At 35.0% G+C, this 18475-nt stretch overlaps 1 protein-coding gene across 1 annotated transcript in view; it reads left to right on the top strand.

Moving 5' to 3' along the window:
* The window catches only part of LOC144967136 (uncharacterized), a 46508-nt gene that overhangs the window by 6726 nt on the left and 21307 nt on the right, over positions 1–18475 (top strand). The window contains exons 4-9 of the mRNA XM_078904000.1: positions 4396–4470; positions 6195–6288; positions 6908–7056; positions 7629–7713; positions 13445–13537; positions 14718–15008. Coding sequence (XP_078760126.1) covers positions 4396–4470; positions 6195–6288; positions 6908–7056; positions 7629–7713; positions 13445–13537; positions 14718–15008 — 787 coding nt within the window. The remainder of the gene's footprint in view (positions 1–4395; positions 4471–6194; positions 6289–6907; positions 7057–7628; positions 7714–13444; positions 13538–14717; positions 15009–18475) is intronic.

Here is an 18475-nt window from a genome sequence, read left to right as displayed (position 1 = left end):
TATAATATAATCATCATAATAAATTATATGAACAAGAATGAAACAAGTAAAGGGGATTTATTCAGACACTTTGGAAGTGATTAATCGAATGTCTTTTTTTTTCTCAAAAGTGCAATACGTCTGAATATGTTTGTGTGTGTATGCGTGTGTGTGTGTGTGTGTGTGTGAGAGAGAGAGAGAGAGAGTAATTGGGTTGGATGGGTGGGTGGGTGCGTATAGGGAAAGGTATTCCTTGAGCCACCATTCTGAATAACACGTCCGGAGCGGAAATTTGAATAAATTACGCAAACACCAGACTTTCCAGCCGTGACGTATAGAATGCAAATATAATTTCTTTACCAATTCCGAAATACCACCTCATATGCTCCATAATAATAGTCTACAGTAATCGTGAAAGGGGAATAATTAAAATTGCGTTTTACCTCTAGCAAATTGAGTTAGAGTCTCCAGTGTTAAGTTCAGGACGACGTTCAGAAGAATTGTGACATGTTTTCATCTAAATATTTTAAGTTTTATGGATTGTCTGTCGTATGTAAATGTTGCTGCTCGCATTTCATTCATCTGTGGTGTTTCATTCATCCTGTTTTGTTGATAAACGGGAAACCCGAAACGTTCATTTGATCTGTTTTTCTAATTAAATTGAAGCTTACAATCAATTTCACATTATTATTTATGGATTGTCTGTAGGATTTTATGATTTAACATTCTTTGGATTTTGTCAAATGTATAAATTTAAATAAGGTGTACGTTTTCAAAGTGATATACTATGTAAATATGTGTTTCACTATTTTCTTATATATCCTATGTAAGATAAATTGATTTTGTGTTGTGTCAAGATTAAATCAAGCTTAATTGCTCCTTTCTTCTAATAAATTAATCCCAAGCCGAAAAATCATGGTAAAACTAATTTGAATGGCTCATAAATAAAAGGAAAATGCTTGATCTAAACTGTAGCAGCGTAGAATTTCTCAATCAAAGTGCAACAAGAGGAATTAAAGACACCAGAGTCAGGAAGATTCATAGACTGTCACCACGAGGGGTTCCTGCAAAACCCAAACAGCCCATACATGGAAGAGCTGCACTCAAACCCTTCAAACCAAGAAATATGCCCTTAAAGGAGTCCATCGTTGCCATTACAGGATTGGCCATGGCTAAAACCCCGCAGAGAGTCTTCCACTACTCCCCGCTTCCTCCAATCTCTAGGGAGGTGACGTTGACACGTGAAAGTGCGAGTAGACTTTTGCCAGCACTGTACGACCAGGTATTACCAAAACTAGAGGCGCATAAATGAGCCAATAACACGAAGATTAAAATAAAGGAAGTAAATGTGACTCGTGTAAAAGATACAACACATAGAAATTACTAATCCTCTTTGTGTTGTATCTTTTAGACGAGTCACAATTGGATTCAATAGTCTGATATCACGTCGCCCAGCAACGGCGGCCATCATGGTTCTATACAAAAATTCGGTACTTTTTTTATTCTTCATGCTGGCTAGAACTTTTCATATGTCTTAGTATCAGAATGTATTAAAGTCAAAGCATGATCGGATTTATAATGGGTTTTTAAAATCTGGATACACTTTTATGACGACCTATCTATTAACCGAAAACTTTACCACACTATGGAGCCGTTCTGAAACCTCATGGCATCTGCATCACAATGCAATGCTCATCCATATAGATAGAATGGAGTTGACGTCACTTTGGTCTTTGTTATTGTTTTTTTTTGCCATCCACGTTTATGAATAATACTCACTAAACAGTATTATCCAGACTATAAAAGTTTATGATTATAAATAGTTTTTTGTGTTGAGCCGTTATACTTCCGGATGGAATGTTATGAACTTCTTAGCCAAGCGCATACATTCTATATGCTCTGCCGTCTCTGGGCCGTTACCACAACTAGTGTATATATATATATATATATATATATATATATATATATATGTGTGTGTGTGTGTGTGTGTGTGTGTGTGTGTGTGTGTGTGCGACGCCAGATTTCACTGATGCAGAATGGTTGCCACTCACGCCCTAGACCGTACTTTGCTGGTAGACATGCTGCGGCTATGTCGTCTAGTGGTATGACCCTCGCTTGTGGATCGGAAGGTCCTGGGTTCGAGCCTCGCGATCGGCGCATGGTTGAGTCCTTGGAAAAAGCTCTTTACTCACATTCTCTCACCATACTCAGGAGTAAAATGAGTACCTGGCCGTCAACAGCGGTGTCTTTGTCCAAAAAATTGTAATATCGCCTAACAGGCGGCATGTCTCGTCCTACGTGTTAAATGTTGCTGTTGAGCAGGGACCGCCTGTAAAGCGCTTTGAGCACATTTAGTGGATATTGCGCTATATAAAACTCATTAAAATTATTTTTTTAGACATCCACTGTCTCATCTTAATGACTTAATGCTACAAAATCTGGTATATGAGTTGCCCGATTGGGAAAACCATTAAAGTTCCAATCTATCCTGAATAATTTCATATAGACGCGTAAAGATTCGTAATGCAATTGGATTCAGTAGTCTGATGTCACGTGGCCCAGCAACAGCGAGCAGCGTGGTTCTAAACAAAGAAAATTGGTACTTTTTTATTGTTCATGCTGGCTAGAAATGTTCATATGCCATGTGATCAGAATGTATACAAGTCAAGACATGATCATATTTATAATGTTTTTCTCCTGTGGATACACTTTTATGCTCGTCGAAGAAATATTTCATAAGGCGTCCGCCAGTCATTGTTCCGATAGTGTAATACCAGTTACTAAGTTACTATGCGTCATTACTAGAGAAGTGACGTCATGACTGTATGAGAGTTTTTTTTCTATGTAAATGATAATATTTTTTAATTATTAAAAAAAAAGATCTTCTTTCCGGACTCCGTGATAGTCATGATGACGTCACTATTTGAGTACTAGACCCTTTCATAGATTTTCTTTGGATCATATTTAATCCTTTCCATACCAACTGTAGAAAAACCGTCACATTCGTTACGATACAACCAACATATTTCTTATTCAAATTTCTTTTGTACGTCATAAAACTTACAAGAAAATGAACAGTGTGTTGTAGAGCATGTTTTGCTAAAGAAATAATGTATGACAAGAACTTATTTGCTATTCTGTTTGAGAGATAAAAAATATATTTTTGTGTTGGTTGGGTGTGAATTTTTGGGGAAAATCCTGAAAATGGCTGGTAAGGAAAGGGTTAAGACCGCATCGGTCTATTTTATGAAATGCTTGTCTTCAAATGTTTGTCGACATTTTGCTGATTTACAAATTAGACATGAACTCTTACTTTAGGAAAAACTGTTATAAGTACTTCATAACATAAACTTATTGTTGTTGTCGAATAAAATGATATACTTTAAAGATTGACAAAATAAAGCAGAAAGTCTATTTAATAAACATTCATATAATGGTATTCAGTTCTATACGTTGATTAACAATAATGTACTGGGATCTATTTTTAGTGCTTTAAATAAAAAAAAGCAAAGAATAAGAATAATGAGATAAAAAGAGAAAGAAAGAAAGAAAGAGAGAGAGAGAGAGAGAGAGAGAGAGAAAGAGAGAGAGAGGGGGGGGGATGGAGAGAGAGTTAGTCAGTAGATGAGGCAAGATACAAGAGGTGAAAGTATATAAATAATTTTATTTATTTATAGGATGAGATATCTATAGATGGATAAACACACACACACACACACATACACACACAAACACACTCATATATATATATATATATATATATACATATATAAAAATATTAATAATAATAATAATAATAATAAAAATAATAATAATAATATATAATAATAATAATAATAATAATAATAATAATAATAATAATAATAATAATAATAATAATAATATATAATAATAACAATAATAATAATAATAATCTCCCAAAAGTTTGGGGAATTTTTGCCAAGATAAGGTCTCTTAACTCGAATGATATTTGAAGGACGAGTTTCCAAGCCATTCATTTTTAAATATGCTTTTTTTTCAGAGTACAGCAATTGCTGGTTTAATGAGCCTTATATTGCATAATATCCACTAAATGTACTCAAAGCGCTTTACAAGAGGTCCCTGGTCAACAGCAACATTGTGTGTGTACCCGCTACCTCCAGTAGTCGGTGAGAGAAGGCACTAATAATGAATGACCTGAATTTGATACGAATTTTTTTGGATTCGTGGATGCTCATACGGCAGAGTCACGCTCTCACCGGCCAGGAGGAGTTGTCGTACCAATAAGGTTCAAACCCCATCACCGCCGCAAAAAATTTTTATTCTCTATTGTCTTCTGGCACTTTTCTACTCACTTCATCTCTTGTTGTTATTAACATGTAGGACCGGACATGACATTTCAATTTTCTTTATATTCTATATTTCTATTCATGACAGTTTCAACGATCAGGATCGTTTGTGTCTTTCATCAATTCTGCACCACGGCTGGACAGGTCACCTTCATCCAAACAGGTAATGTACTTTGTGTGTGTATTTGTGTGTGTGTGTGTATGTGTGTGTATGTGTGTGTATGTGTGTGTGTATGTGTGTATGTGTGTGTATGTGTGTGTATGTGTGTGTGTATGTGTGTATGTGTGTATGTGTGTGTATGTGTGTATGTGTGTGTATGTGTGTGTATGTGTGTGTATGTGTGTATGTGTGTGTATGTGTGTGTATGTGTGTGTGTATGTGTGTATGTGTGTGTGTGTGTTGTATGTGTGTGTGTATGTAATGCGTGTGTGTGTATGTGTGTGTGTATGTGTGTGTGTATGTGTGTGTGTATGTGTGTGTATGTGTGTGTATGTGTGTGTGTATGTGTGTGTGTTTGTATGTGTGTGTGTATGTGTGTGTATGTGTGTGTATGTGTGTGTATGTGTGTGTGTATGTGTGTGTGTATGTGTGTGTGTATGTGTGTGTGTGCATGTGTGTGTGTGTATGTGTGTGTGTGTATGTGTGTGTGTGTGTGTACGGAAGTTGTGTTTTGAGTTTAAAAGGAAAAAAAAATCTAATCTGAAGTGTGATATTCTTATTCTCTCTTGCTCTCTTTATCTCTCTCTCTCTCTCTCCCTCTCTCTCGCTCTCTTTCTCTCTCTCCCCCGATCTCTCTCTCTCTCTCTCTCTCTCTCGCTCTCTTTCTATCTATCTATCTATATATCTATCTATCTATCTATCTATCTATCTATCTATCTATCTATCTATCTATCTATCTATCTATCTATCTATCTATCTATCTATCTATCTATCTATCTATCTATCTATTTTTTTTTATATATCCAACTAACTCTCTCTCTCTCTATCTTTCTAACTATTATATATAATATAATACATAATATATTTCTATTATATATATAAATTAAGACATATACAATACAACTCAACATTGAAACAATAGCTTACTAATTTATGTCATCATGTTTAGTGACATGTTTCGTTGGGTTACAATATTTATCCCTTTGGGCTCTTTTAAATGCTCTCTTTTGTTTGAATCTGGTAAAACTATTTCTGTTCATGTAAGACTATGCTATGACAATAATACATTGATATAAAAGATACATCACTCCTATTGTCAGAGTTGGTGATAAATCGGATTTTCGCGGCATGCCAGTATAATGTAAGGGGTGATTTAGACCAAATCACCTTTTAATTCCCGGTGTATTTAAATTTAATCATAAATAAACCGGGAATTGATTATTTCATTATCAAGCATTATTTTGAATCTGCCCATAGAAGAATGTTTATAGTTGCATACCTCATACATCTGTCTTTATTACATTCCCCAATTTTAAAGAAAGGAATCCTAGTTATAAACAGCATGTGGTCTTGTGGTATGACACTCGTATCGGATCGGAAGGTCCTGAGTTTGAGTCCCAATACGAGCGCGCATAGTAGAGTCATTGGAAAAGGCTCTAAAATCACATTCTCTCACCGTACTCAGGTGTAAATTGAGTACCTGGCTGTAATATCCCTTAACAGGCGTCATTTCTCGTCCTACATGTTAAGTGTTGCTGTTGGATAGTGACCCCACCTAATGCTCTTTGAGCACGTTCAGTTGATATTGAACTATATATGTGCTTACATCTCTTCCTTGGATGTCCAAATTCTGTAAAAAGGAATCTTAGTGGTAGGCGTTATCCATAATTATATTTTAGATTGTGTTTGGTAACTCACAAAACCTTTCCACCCATCATTATAACCAGACTGCGCATCGTCCATTAAGGCCAAAGCAAGAATTACCAAAGAAAAGAGAAAGGAAAGCCTATTCTACGCCGCTATACATCCCCGACGGCCACCGTAAGTAGTATGATTTCAACTTTGCACTACAAACTAGTAGATATTTTATATAGTAGGATTGATACAGTTTAGTAAGAACTACTCATAAAATGGCTGTCTAAAAGCGATAACAAAAAATGAATGATGTCAATTTCATTCTATCTAAAGCTTGATACACATCCACACCTGACTCGGGTGGGGTAATTTGTGTAAAGAGCACACAATTGAGGCCGGAATTTTCCTCCATCCGCCACTGAACACACTTAACCCTCTCCTTACCAACTACAGGAAAATCGTCACATCCATTACGATACAACCAACATTTTTCTTATTCAAATTTCTTTTGTACATCATTACATTTAAATAAAATGAACAGTGTGTTTTGCTAAAAAAAAAATTAGGTATGGCAAGAATTTTTCTGCTATTATTTTTGGGTAATGAAAAATATATGTTTGTGTTAGTTGGGTGTGAAATTTTGGGGAAAATCCTGAAAATGGCTGGTAAGGAGAGAATTTACATTGCTTGACTATTATGACAAGACGAGACACTATACCGATGAACAACCAAGACACACCATCGTATTTACCATTATATATGTATTTTAAAAAAATAAGATTAAAATGGTTAACTCAAATTCCAGGCCAAAGAACAGTGCGGTTCCAGACATCCCATAGTGCCCTTCCCACAACCATTCCAGTAGAACCGGAAGTTGAGGAACCAGAAGAGGAAGAAACCGTAACGGAGACAGCAGAGGAAGACAGTTTGGAATTGTTGGATGCGACGGAGATGGTGACAGTTTTAAATCAAACTACTCATTAATAATTATAAATAAGATATAAATCAATAAATAAATAAACGGAACAATTACATTAATAAATTTATAAATAAATGCTTTTTTTAAGGATAAAAATATATCTTCAATTTTAGTTAATTAATTTATTTTTAAATTTAAAAAAGATGTTTAATACTTTTAAAATATTTTAATTTAAACTTGATTTTTCAAATCTATCTTTTTATATTGCGATCGTGCTTAAAATTAAAATGTTAATAAATTATTTATATTCTTAGAATATGTGACCCCTCGTCTCAAAACGGTATCACGTCGGTATGATTAAGATGCTTAAGATGGAATTTGTATCCAGAAATATCATGCTTAAGTTGAATTTATATGCTGTATAGAGGAGACGGAATATCATATTTTACTGTGGTAAATACCGTTTCATATTTTTGACCAGTTTAACCATCCTGACATAATACCGTTTTGAGACGAAGGGTCATATATGTTTTAAAGGTCTTATGCATTGTACCTTTTTAAATTACAACATATGTTCCCTTGAACTATTAAATAATTTCCATTCCAGATTTTACCGTCATTAAAAGACACAACATTTGAGGTTATAGACTTTTTCGAGACAGAGACTATAGAATCTACAACTATTCCTATCAGTAAGTTGTATCAAGAAGAAAATATTTATTGATTTATTGATATTTAATATTATAAATGACATCTTACTTCTCATTTTGCAGGCTGCGTTAATGAATTCTCTTCGTTTAGTGAGAGCTGTTGATGAAAAAAACAAACACTTCTATACAAATGAGCGGTTAGTATTTATCTAACCGGAAGTGGAACAAGTCCGCCAATGAATTAGATTTGTACAATAAGGAGATGTTCAACGAGCGTCTTTTTGCGTGCAAAACTGAATATCATAATTCTTCTTTAACAGAAGGACAGTTGTGGTGTCAATGCAATCGATTGCCCCTTTTCTCTCTTTCAAGATATCCCTTACGTGCACCATGTATTTTTACGCCAAAAGACAGAATTCAACAGAGAAACAAATAGGCTCATTGTGTAACTTGCGCTTGACATTTTACATCTATTACCCATGACCACCTGGTAGATGGAGTGATCTTTCCGTTTGTGAGCATCTTACTGTGTTTTGGCATATAAAATAAAGCATTATAAGACAGCTACATTGTCCAAAAGCAATGGTTTTCTAGATGGCTGCCTCTATTCTCATCCCCCCCCCCCCCGGCCCCCCGGCCGATTGGATTACCGAAAAAAACGTCGCCGGCTTTTTGCGATTTGGATTTGAATGATTTTTTTTTTAATTGTGCAACTTGTGACAAGAAACTTAACAAATTACTGCATTACAACCTTTGGATTAAACATACAACAATTGTGGACTACTTTTTATACTATTATGAAGACTAGCTTCGGGGGGATGAGAATAGTCACTTCGTTTCTAGATGATATTTATAAGAAAAAGTGAACGATATTCAAAATATGGAGGAAACAGGATTTCGACTCTTCGGTATGTATTCAAGAAAGCTATGGGGCGGCCTCCCTCAATGATGCTTCAATAGAAGAAAGAGCAGATGAACCGACGTGTTCTTTTTTGCAGGTCTGACAACTTCGCAATTTTACCAACTCTTCCATGGGCCGTCTTTTCTATTTTCTTTCATGTGTATCCGCCCCTGATAACTTTCGCCCTGGTTATCAACCTCTTTGGGGATTCCATCGTGAGAGCCTTGTGATATCACAGGCATGTTTTCTAATTATACGATGGCCCTCCCTTCTCCACCTCCCCTTTCTGATTTGGATATTTATAGTCTGTTGGTTGACAGATTCCAACAAATCTTCATTCATTCCTACTCATATCCGTCTACTTGATGCCCTAAGCCATTCTTAGACATTTATTTATAAGAAGCTTTAATCTGTTGTGGTGCTTTTATTGGTTGTTGTACATTTTCATAGCACTTACTTATGTTTCTTAACAGGAGATTCTGGCAAGGGAGAACTGGGTCAAATAAAATTACGTTCTTGCTTGCGGGATCAGGTTATGGTCGAACGTGATGAACTTACACATTCGGCAAAGCAACAGTTAAGAATCTTTGCTGCTGACGATGACAAACGTATGAAAACTTGTGATTCATTCGTCCTGATAGCGCATCCCTTGTAGGCGAAATTATGATACCTACACACGTAGATAAAGAACGAATATTATGACTAATCACTTTGCATGCTATCATAATATGTGAGTTTAAATCATTAGTCGTACTATTTGTAAGTGTGTTTATTTTGTATAGCAATATGTTGTACATATTTGTTTTTATCTGAGATATTATTCATTTGCTCATAAATTAGGTTGTGTCACAAGGTAGATTTTATGTTTGTAAATTTAGTCTAAAAAGGACACCAATAAGAGTTGGAGATAAATTAGAGGTATTTTTTGTCATGTTTTTAATTATTCAACCGAAAAAAAGAAAATTTATTGATGGGGACAAAATAATAACATATCTAGTTTTTTTTGTTTTTATTTTCTTCAAAAATAGCATTGTAGTGTTGTTTGTATGTGTTGAATGTTAACTAAGTCCCTTTAATATAAATTACAAATCGGAAAAGTGAAGAACAATGTAACTGAAAATAATAGTATTATTTTTACTGGGTGTGTGTTGTCTCAAAAAAATTAGTGAAACATTATTATTTTGATGTCCTATAATCTGTAATTCACGTAAAGTGTAACTCTCATACTTTACAGAAAAAGACAAGGAAGGTATGAAAATTTACAATTCATATGAGGGAAATTTTATAGCTTCTATATTATCCTGCTTTCATTCTTTATCCTAGATGATACAATGAATGTAGAAGCTGACAGATATGTGACACATCGCATCGAAACGGAGTCATGTCGGAGTGACTTAGATGTTAAACATTGAAATTGTAGTGTTTAGAAATAAGACTTGTTATAAGTTTTTCTTTTGTTATTTTTTGGGAGAATGACTTACTTAAAAAATTAAAATTGAGAAAAACTATAATTTCACAATACTTTTCTCATTTGAACTTTCACATCCATTCTTGGCATCTGTTTTGTTTTCTGACAGGAAACCATTTGGAAGCGATGGGTTCCATTTACAGAACTTGTGATTTAATAACCAATATGAGGATATGAATAGAACTAGAATGCTAGTTCAGTTCAATCTACATAAGGCATATTATCGTTGATTTAACCCTCTCCTTACCACCTATAGAAAAATCGTCACATTCCCAACGATGCAACCGACAATTTTCTCATTCTGATTTCTCTCGTACATCACAAAATTTAAAGAAATACGGTGATTACAGCTATAAATACTAAACACTGTGTTGTAGGAATCATTTTGCTGAACAAAATTCTGTATAGAATGCACTTGTTACTTTTTTGTTTGATTAAGAAAAGTCTATTTCGTGTTGGGTGGGTGTGAATTTTTTGGGGGAAATTCTAAAAATAGCTGGTATGGAGAGAGAGTTAAATCTGAAAAGAAGGCGTGCGTGAAACAGTGCCAGACAAAACAAAGAGAAAAATACAAGTAAAAAACTACACATTTGCCCCATGCCTCGACTGGGAATCGAATCTAAGACCACTTGATGACCGGTCAGACGTGCTGAAATAACACTGCAGATAGAGGCAATTCCTTGATGAAATAATAATCTTCAATTAAGCAAACCGATTGCACAAAAATAAAATAACTTTGTTTGAGATCATGTCAGCGTAACAGCGAATGTAGTAGGATTAGCTGAAAAAAGAAGTAAAATAATTAACCATGCTGTTTTAGTCTACATAGTGTAGCTTCTTAAATTTGATTTTCACTTGAAACAATTCGCATTAGATGATATTGTATATGATTAGAATTGGTTTGATTTTGAAACATCATTGGAATATTTGATATTCAAAAAAAAATTGAGCTTTATATAGCGCAATATCCACTAAATGTGCTCAAAGCGCTTTACAAGGGGTCCCTGGTCAACATCAACATTTAACATGTAGGAAGGAACTTGCCGCCTGTTAGGCGATATTACAATTTTTCGGACAAAGACAACGCTATTAACGGCCAGGTACTCATTTTACACCTGAGTACGGTGAGATAAAAAGGGAGTAAAGAGCCTTTTCCAAGGACTCAACTATGCGCCGAGCGCGAGGCTCGAACCCAGGACCTTCCGATCCGAAAGCGAGTGTCATACCACAAGACCACATAGCCGCATATAATGACAAAGAATTGTCAAAGTATGTGATCTAGATAGTGAACTTCAAGACGACCTAGGCAACAATGATACTACTTTGTTTTATAACGTAATTTGATTCTGGGGAAAGAGGAATCAAATCATTATTTCAATGCAGGACACATTTTCATCACTAGGATTAGTTAAAGCCATATCCTCTCTAATCAAGAGTAATAGAGGAATGCAAGTTAATTATTTTCTTCAATATTATCTAAATATTTTCATACAATGAATGACAGTCGACTGGAATGATTCATTACTTATATACCAATCTCTTTCTAAAATTATTGTTGTATAGTCTAAAACGCCACATATTCAGGAAGTCAAAGATTAGTGCAAGTAGCAATGTGTTATGGATCAAGAGCGATCTTCCACCATTATAATTTGCTCCCTTATATTTGTGGCATTAAAGGGAGATAATCCAATATTATAGGGGGACATTTTTTTCCATATATCCATCTTGTTCTCTCAGCTCAGCACTTTCTTGGGAGTTTGCGGGAAAAATAGCATTGGAAGGTTTACATTTTGAAGAGAGCGGGGATGAATAGCAACCTTAAACATTTTACATAGACTGTATGCGTAACCTTACTTATAGGTGGACAGCAACATTTGAACAGAACAGTCTTTATTGAGGATTAGATAGTGTTTACTGGGATCCTCAGCTTCAATATGAGTTGAGATAATACCAACTCTTGTTTTTAGCTGAATACTCACTTGCATTACTTTTTGACTGCTTTGGTACCTCTACGTGGATCTCAGACCTACCTACTTGAAAAGTTAAATTCGTAATTCTTCGGCGGTACAAATTTTAGCCGCTATACTTAACTTTAAAAATCAACAATTTACCCTCACAATGATTACATAAAACGTCAAATTCCTTTAAAATGTATAATGTAATGTGACATCAAACTTTAGTTTTAATGATTTAAAGATTCTCATGAAATTCCGAAATCAGGGCCAATATTCCTCATTTCCACGAATGTTTCCTAATAATAGGCAGGTCTGTACTTCTACATCTTAAATTTGCGTTATCAAGGCGCACCTAGGGAAATATAACCAAGTATAACTTTTCATTGATGTCATTTTAATCATCATATCAAGTAGTATAATATATTGTATCTGTGCCATTCTTTCATTTATCATTCTAATTCATATCATTATCTATTCACTAACTTTTCAAAACTTGTATTATATTATAGTGTCATGCATATTATATCTACCCATCTCATAAGCATGAACATTATTGTCAAGCCTATCTGAGAATTTTACATAAGACAGCAATGGATACAGCAATGGATAAAGGGTGCTGAGATAATATGATGCTACAATTTTACCAATTATCATAAAAGTCTAAAGATTGTTTTAATAATTGAGAATTTTCACTTCATCCATTGTTTCAGCAATCCTACCAACGTACCTCAATTATTGAACAAAAATAAAATAAACTCAACTTTTAGAGTTTTCTAGCTTGTATACAGAATTATATCGCCTTTAAAAATCTATAACATTTCAAAAATGTAATATGTAGGGTGCTCCACAGCTTAAAATATGAACTTGAATACGTTTCGTTTTTAATTGATAAATTTTTGCTTGCTTATGACATTGTATAATATTTGTTCCAAAGTGCTTAGTTTGAATAAAATGAGAATAATATGTGATGCCTAACACTAGGGTTATTTAGATACTGATAGAAGTATTTCTCCACCCCCTTCCTTTTACTCTACTTTAGAACAGTATTAATATCATATAATATATTCATAGAGTCACACACACTACAATGCCTCTGTTCATGGAAAAGAGTGAGACATTAGCATAATTAAAGATTGAACTGCATTAATTAATCACAAGACATGCATTGTTTAAGCTTCATAAACGGCTGTCATGTCTTTCCAACTGTTTACTTGAACAGATCATTTAACATGTATATCATATACATAATTAATCATCTGTATTCCCATTTAAATTCTAAACGTGATAACATAAATGTGTTAGTTCAAATGACTTTCAAATTTGAATAATACACTCCAATACATAAGAAGAAAGACAACCTCGTATAAAAGTGCTATTAAAATAATTTGCACAGTTATGTCCCCTTACCTAAATCGCAGCCTTATTTTGTTTTTCCTTCCATATATTCAGGCATCATACCTAAATACAATGCAGCCCTGACCAAACTCACGGAACAGAACAGTCTTCCCGAACCTCAGCTAGTGACAGCTCCTAAGAAAAAAGGTGAGCCAGTGGTTTTTTGACGTGATGCTACAATTTTATCAATTATCAAAAGAAGTCTAAAGATTGTTTTAATAATTGAGAATTTTCATTTTATCCAAAGACCTATATCGAGACCACGAACAAGAGACTAAGACATGTGGAATTTTGTATTTAATTTTTCCTTTTATTTTTACCCTCAATGTATATGCCAAAGTGATGGCCGTGACCATATTAATGCATTTGAATTAATTGTAATGCTATAGGGAAATTCTCCGCATTCCCTTGCCGAGAGATGGGCAAGCACAAGATGGAGAGAATCGTAAAATGGCTTTAAGAATCACATGCACTGAGAGACCTCTAGTTAAGATCATTTGAAAGGGAACAGAAGTCTGATGTAAAAAACGGATTCCAATCTCATTGGAAGTCTAGAAACAGCAGCTGCAACAAAGAAACAAGATAAAGAAGTTGAGGTTGCAGAAATGAGGATATTGAGATGGTTACTTGGCTGGACATGAAAAGATAAATAAAAAAAATCAACATGTGAAAGAGTCCCTGGGCGTTAGGGAGCTAGATCTCATCAGGATGATACAGAAACTAAAACTTGCCTCTTTGGACATATCAAAAGACACGCCACCCTTGAAAACAATTTTTAGAGGATATTGTGGAAGGTAAACAGGGAGTGGGTGACCAAGAAGAAGATGGTTACAAAACATCAACAAATGGATGAATAAGCCAGCGACTGAATACGGAAGGATAGCGCATGGCAGTAGCCGAGGCCACGTCCAGAAGGGATAATCCATGATGATGATGATTGATGATGATGAAGACCACCACAAACTCACACTTCAAAGAAACAACAGTTATCTCAAAATGAAACGGTCGTGTAGGAACAGTCTTGGATTGTGAGTGGGTCTACGTGTTTGAGAGAGACAGAGAGCGAGAGAGAGAGAGAGAGATAGAGATAGAGAGAGAGAGAGAGAGAGAGGAGAGGGAGAGAGGGAGAGGGAGAGAGAAAGAAAGAGAGGGAGAGAGAGAGAGCGAGAGAGAGAGAGAGAGAGAGAGAGAGAGAGAGAGAGAGGTGAATGCGACAATTGAAGAAAAATACGTGTGTGTCTGTGGGGGGGAGGGGGGGGGGCAAAAATAATCATAATAGCATTGTTATTTAATGACAAATCCTATCAATAATGTAATATTTTTTCAGAGACACCACGACCCCCTACACCTCCTCCCCCTCCATCTCCTCCTCCACCGAAACCTGAGACTCCCCCACCACCACCTCCACCCCCGCCACCACCACGCCTACCCACTCCTCCTCCTCCAACTCCCCCACCTCCACCACCACCACCACCCCGTTCACCTACACCACCTCCAAAGACACCTCCCCCTCCTCCTCCTGCCTCACCTCCTCCCGAATTACTTCCTAAGCCAGCTCAACCCGAATCAAAACAAGGAAGCATGTTATCCGTTCTCCCTAAATTAAATCGTCCGAAAGGTGATCAAAACATGATCTGCATTGAAAACAGTGAAAATTAAAATGCACATGATTTCACATCTTACAAAAGCACTGCTTCTTTGAATGGCTTCAGTTTGTTGTGTTTTGATATAAAACTCTCATGCTTGTTTTCTGTTTCATCTCATCTGATATCTTGGTTATTGAAACAAATTCATAAGTTAAGATTTACAGGGAAAGTGACAATAGTGATGCTGTGCGTTTAAATAAAATACTTATCGGTTCTGCCCGCCAGATCAATGTTACAACACACAAAATTATGTGTCACTTTTAACGGGTATTTTTCTGGTCTGATTGAGAGAATTTAGCAAGAGCATATCATCTAATTGGCGGTCTAAAAACAATACCAAATATCTGAATGATGTCATCGTCATTTATTCAATAATATTATAGATAAAATGAGATTTTTAAATATTTGTGCCCTACCGATTCAAGACGGTATTATGTCTATTTCTTTTGTCAGGGTTGATTAAACGATAACATTCGATATTGATTTAACATGGCACAGAATTTTAGTAACATCAAATCAATGTTGTTCAGATCTTTTTTCAATAAATCCTCTTATATCTTAAATCAATCGGACAGACAAATACTTGAAGTCTTTCATGACGATATATTATTTAGATTTTCCATTGGAACAAAGTCGTTTGTGGTTTTAGACACGAATGACAACAATTTGTTTCGAGAGAATGAGTTTTAATACTCAAATGATGTAAACTCTTTGCTTTGAAATATGCTAAACAATATGTGTTTGCAAATAACCAATCTGTATGGATTATTGTATCTCAGAGGGTAAAGACATTATATGTAGTATGATTTTTGTGAAGAGTATATTACTATATATAGAAAATAATTTGTGGTCTAGAAAACCATATATTTGTTTTTAGCCATAATGAAATTTAAATAAAAATATCCCATACACTTACACCCAGGCACCAATAGAATCATTTCGTTGTTGACACAAAAACAGGATTTACATTTTAATCACCCACCCGAGAATGAGCGAAATGCCTGTAAAACAGTAGGATCCGTTGTTGAGTCCTTTTGTGCACTTTCTTTTTCCTGCTTAATCAAGAGTATTTTACCCCAGTTTGCAACAGGGGACAACATAATAAGTGAGCCTTGTTGTCACAGGATTTTGTATTTATTTGGATATGTCATATTCTGTCACTAGAACCCATGCCGATGATATTTTAGATGTCTCATCTTGAGCATACCAGCATATTTAACCAGTTAAGTACCTTACTCTGGGAAGACAGGTAATAAAAAAATTGGCCAGAAGACACGTCGTTCAGATATCGGTCGATTTAAATGACCCTCATCTTGGAAAAGGCTCAGTTTTCCGGCCAAATTTTTAAATACGAGTTTCCCCGAGTACGACAGTTATAGGGTTGAATATTTCTCTCTCGGTCGCCACCCCAAATCTGACGAAATATTTCTAAATCTCTAAACGAAATTTACCTAAATTTCCTCATTAAATCACGCATGTATTTTGAACAGTTTCTTAAATGCTTCACATCTTTTCGTTTCTATTACCTCTCTATCTCTCTCACTAACTTGCTATGTTTTCATTCATTAGGTTTTATTGCGCACATTGTAGTCTAAATATTACAAATCACAAATTATTATGCACGATTATTAGAACACAAATGCAAATAGTGCAATTCACAGATAGCATGCACAATTCCTGCACTCATCTTTAACGAGTACTTTTAATATGGTAAACGGTGATAAGTAATTGCAATATACTGTAGAAAGTAGAATCGAATAGAACAGATTGCTAAAATTCAAATGTCTATTTAATTATGTAAAATGTATTTCTGATGCCCGTTTACCAGTGTGGTAACACAGTCTAGTTTAATCATCTTGTAATGATCAATGTAATGAACCTACAAAGAAACCAAACCAGCCAACCCCCCCACCCCTTTCCCAAATCGTTATATTATATTAGCTGTGTCCAATTCTTTCGTAAATAAGTAACAAGCATGTACGAGGAATACTGGATTCATGCATTCATGCCTTTTGTAATTCAAGGCAAATTCCGAGTATATCGCCAAGGGAGCTTACAAGAGCACGATGAATGCAAGTTACAATTTCCAAAACGCAAAGAGGGAAAAAAATCTTTTATTCTACTACCCAGATGATTTTAATGTATCTTTAAAAGATGTTGCCACTTGTCGATTTAGAGCACTCGCTTCGCACACAAAGGGACCGAGATCGATCTCGGGTGAAGTCGAGATTGTTTTCCAAAGCCCCTGTCCACCAAGCAGTGATTGGGTAGCTGGGTCTTTTAGATCTGGAGGAAAGTACTTTGCGATAGACTAGTATCCTAACCAAAACGTAGCAAGCAATTGCTATTGTTTGTATCACGCTTTAAAAAACAGGATAAACTCCAAGTGCCTGATGGTTCTGAAATACTACGTACTAGTCTTTTGCCATATTCTAATTAACAGTTTGACGATACGCATTGTTCTTGTTAACCCTTTCCTTACCAGCCATTTTCAGAATTTTCCACGAAAAAATTCACACTCACTCAAATAGAAAAGCAACAAATACATTCTATGTTTAATATTGACCAACAACATGAAGTCTACAACACAGTGTCATGTTTTTATAACTATAATAAAACATTTGTCTTTAAATTGTGTGATTTTAAAAAGAAATCTGAATGATATAAATGGTGGTTGGATCGTAACGAATGTGACGATTGTCCTAAGGTTGGTAAGGAGAGGGTTAACTTAATATCATTACACATCGCTGTTCTGGATAAGGTTGGAATAAAGTTATTGGCAGGTTGAATTGAACTTGTTAGATAACATTTTGAAGACATTTGACTGTTCAAGGAATAAGTTCGATAGAAGAGGCACATTACGTCATTGAACTTCAGGATTCCATGACTACATACTTAAATAATGATACGTATTGCTGGCTTGATAGTTCAAATGAATTAGTGTGGTGAATATGATTCATTGTGGCCAATTGAGAAATTATAATATAGTCAAATTCATCTCCAGAGTGATACATTGAATGTCAAAAAATCGAATAACTGTCTGTTTGTATGTATGTGTTACTCAAAAAGTTTTGGCTAAATACATTTAGTGTACAAGATTGCCGTGTTGCTGGTGTGAAAATACAATATGCTTTTGTGTGTGGACCTTTAACCCCCCCCCCCCCCAATCTATCAAAATCATCTATATTGCTGTGACGTTCTTCTTTTGAAAGGTTTTCTTTTTAAAATATTACTCCAAAATCATCTAAAATTAGAGCGCACTGACTAAAATTTGTAAAATAAAATTCTTTTTGATTCAATGTGATTTTAAGTAAACGTCTAAGTTCAAGTTAAATTTATACTATTTTCATTTTGATGAATATAGAGAGAATTTTTTCTTCTTAAATAGAACTATTCATTATTGAACAAAAAATATTTCATTCGCCTTTAATTGGTTGAT

The sequence above is a fragment of the Berghia stephanieae genome, chromosome 3 (assembly GCF_034508935.2).
Source record: "Berghia stephanieae isolate SIO BIC M18660-M18661 chromosome 3, UCSD_Bste_1.3, whole genome shotgun sequence".
In the NCBI taxonomy this organism is placed as follows: Eukaryota; Metazoa; Mollusca; class Gastropoda; order Nudibranchia; family Aeolidiidae; genus Berghia; species Berghia stephanieae.
Note: the sequence above shows the minus strand (reverse complement) of the source record. Positions and strands in the feature narration are given on the sequence as shown.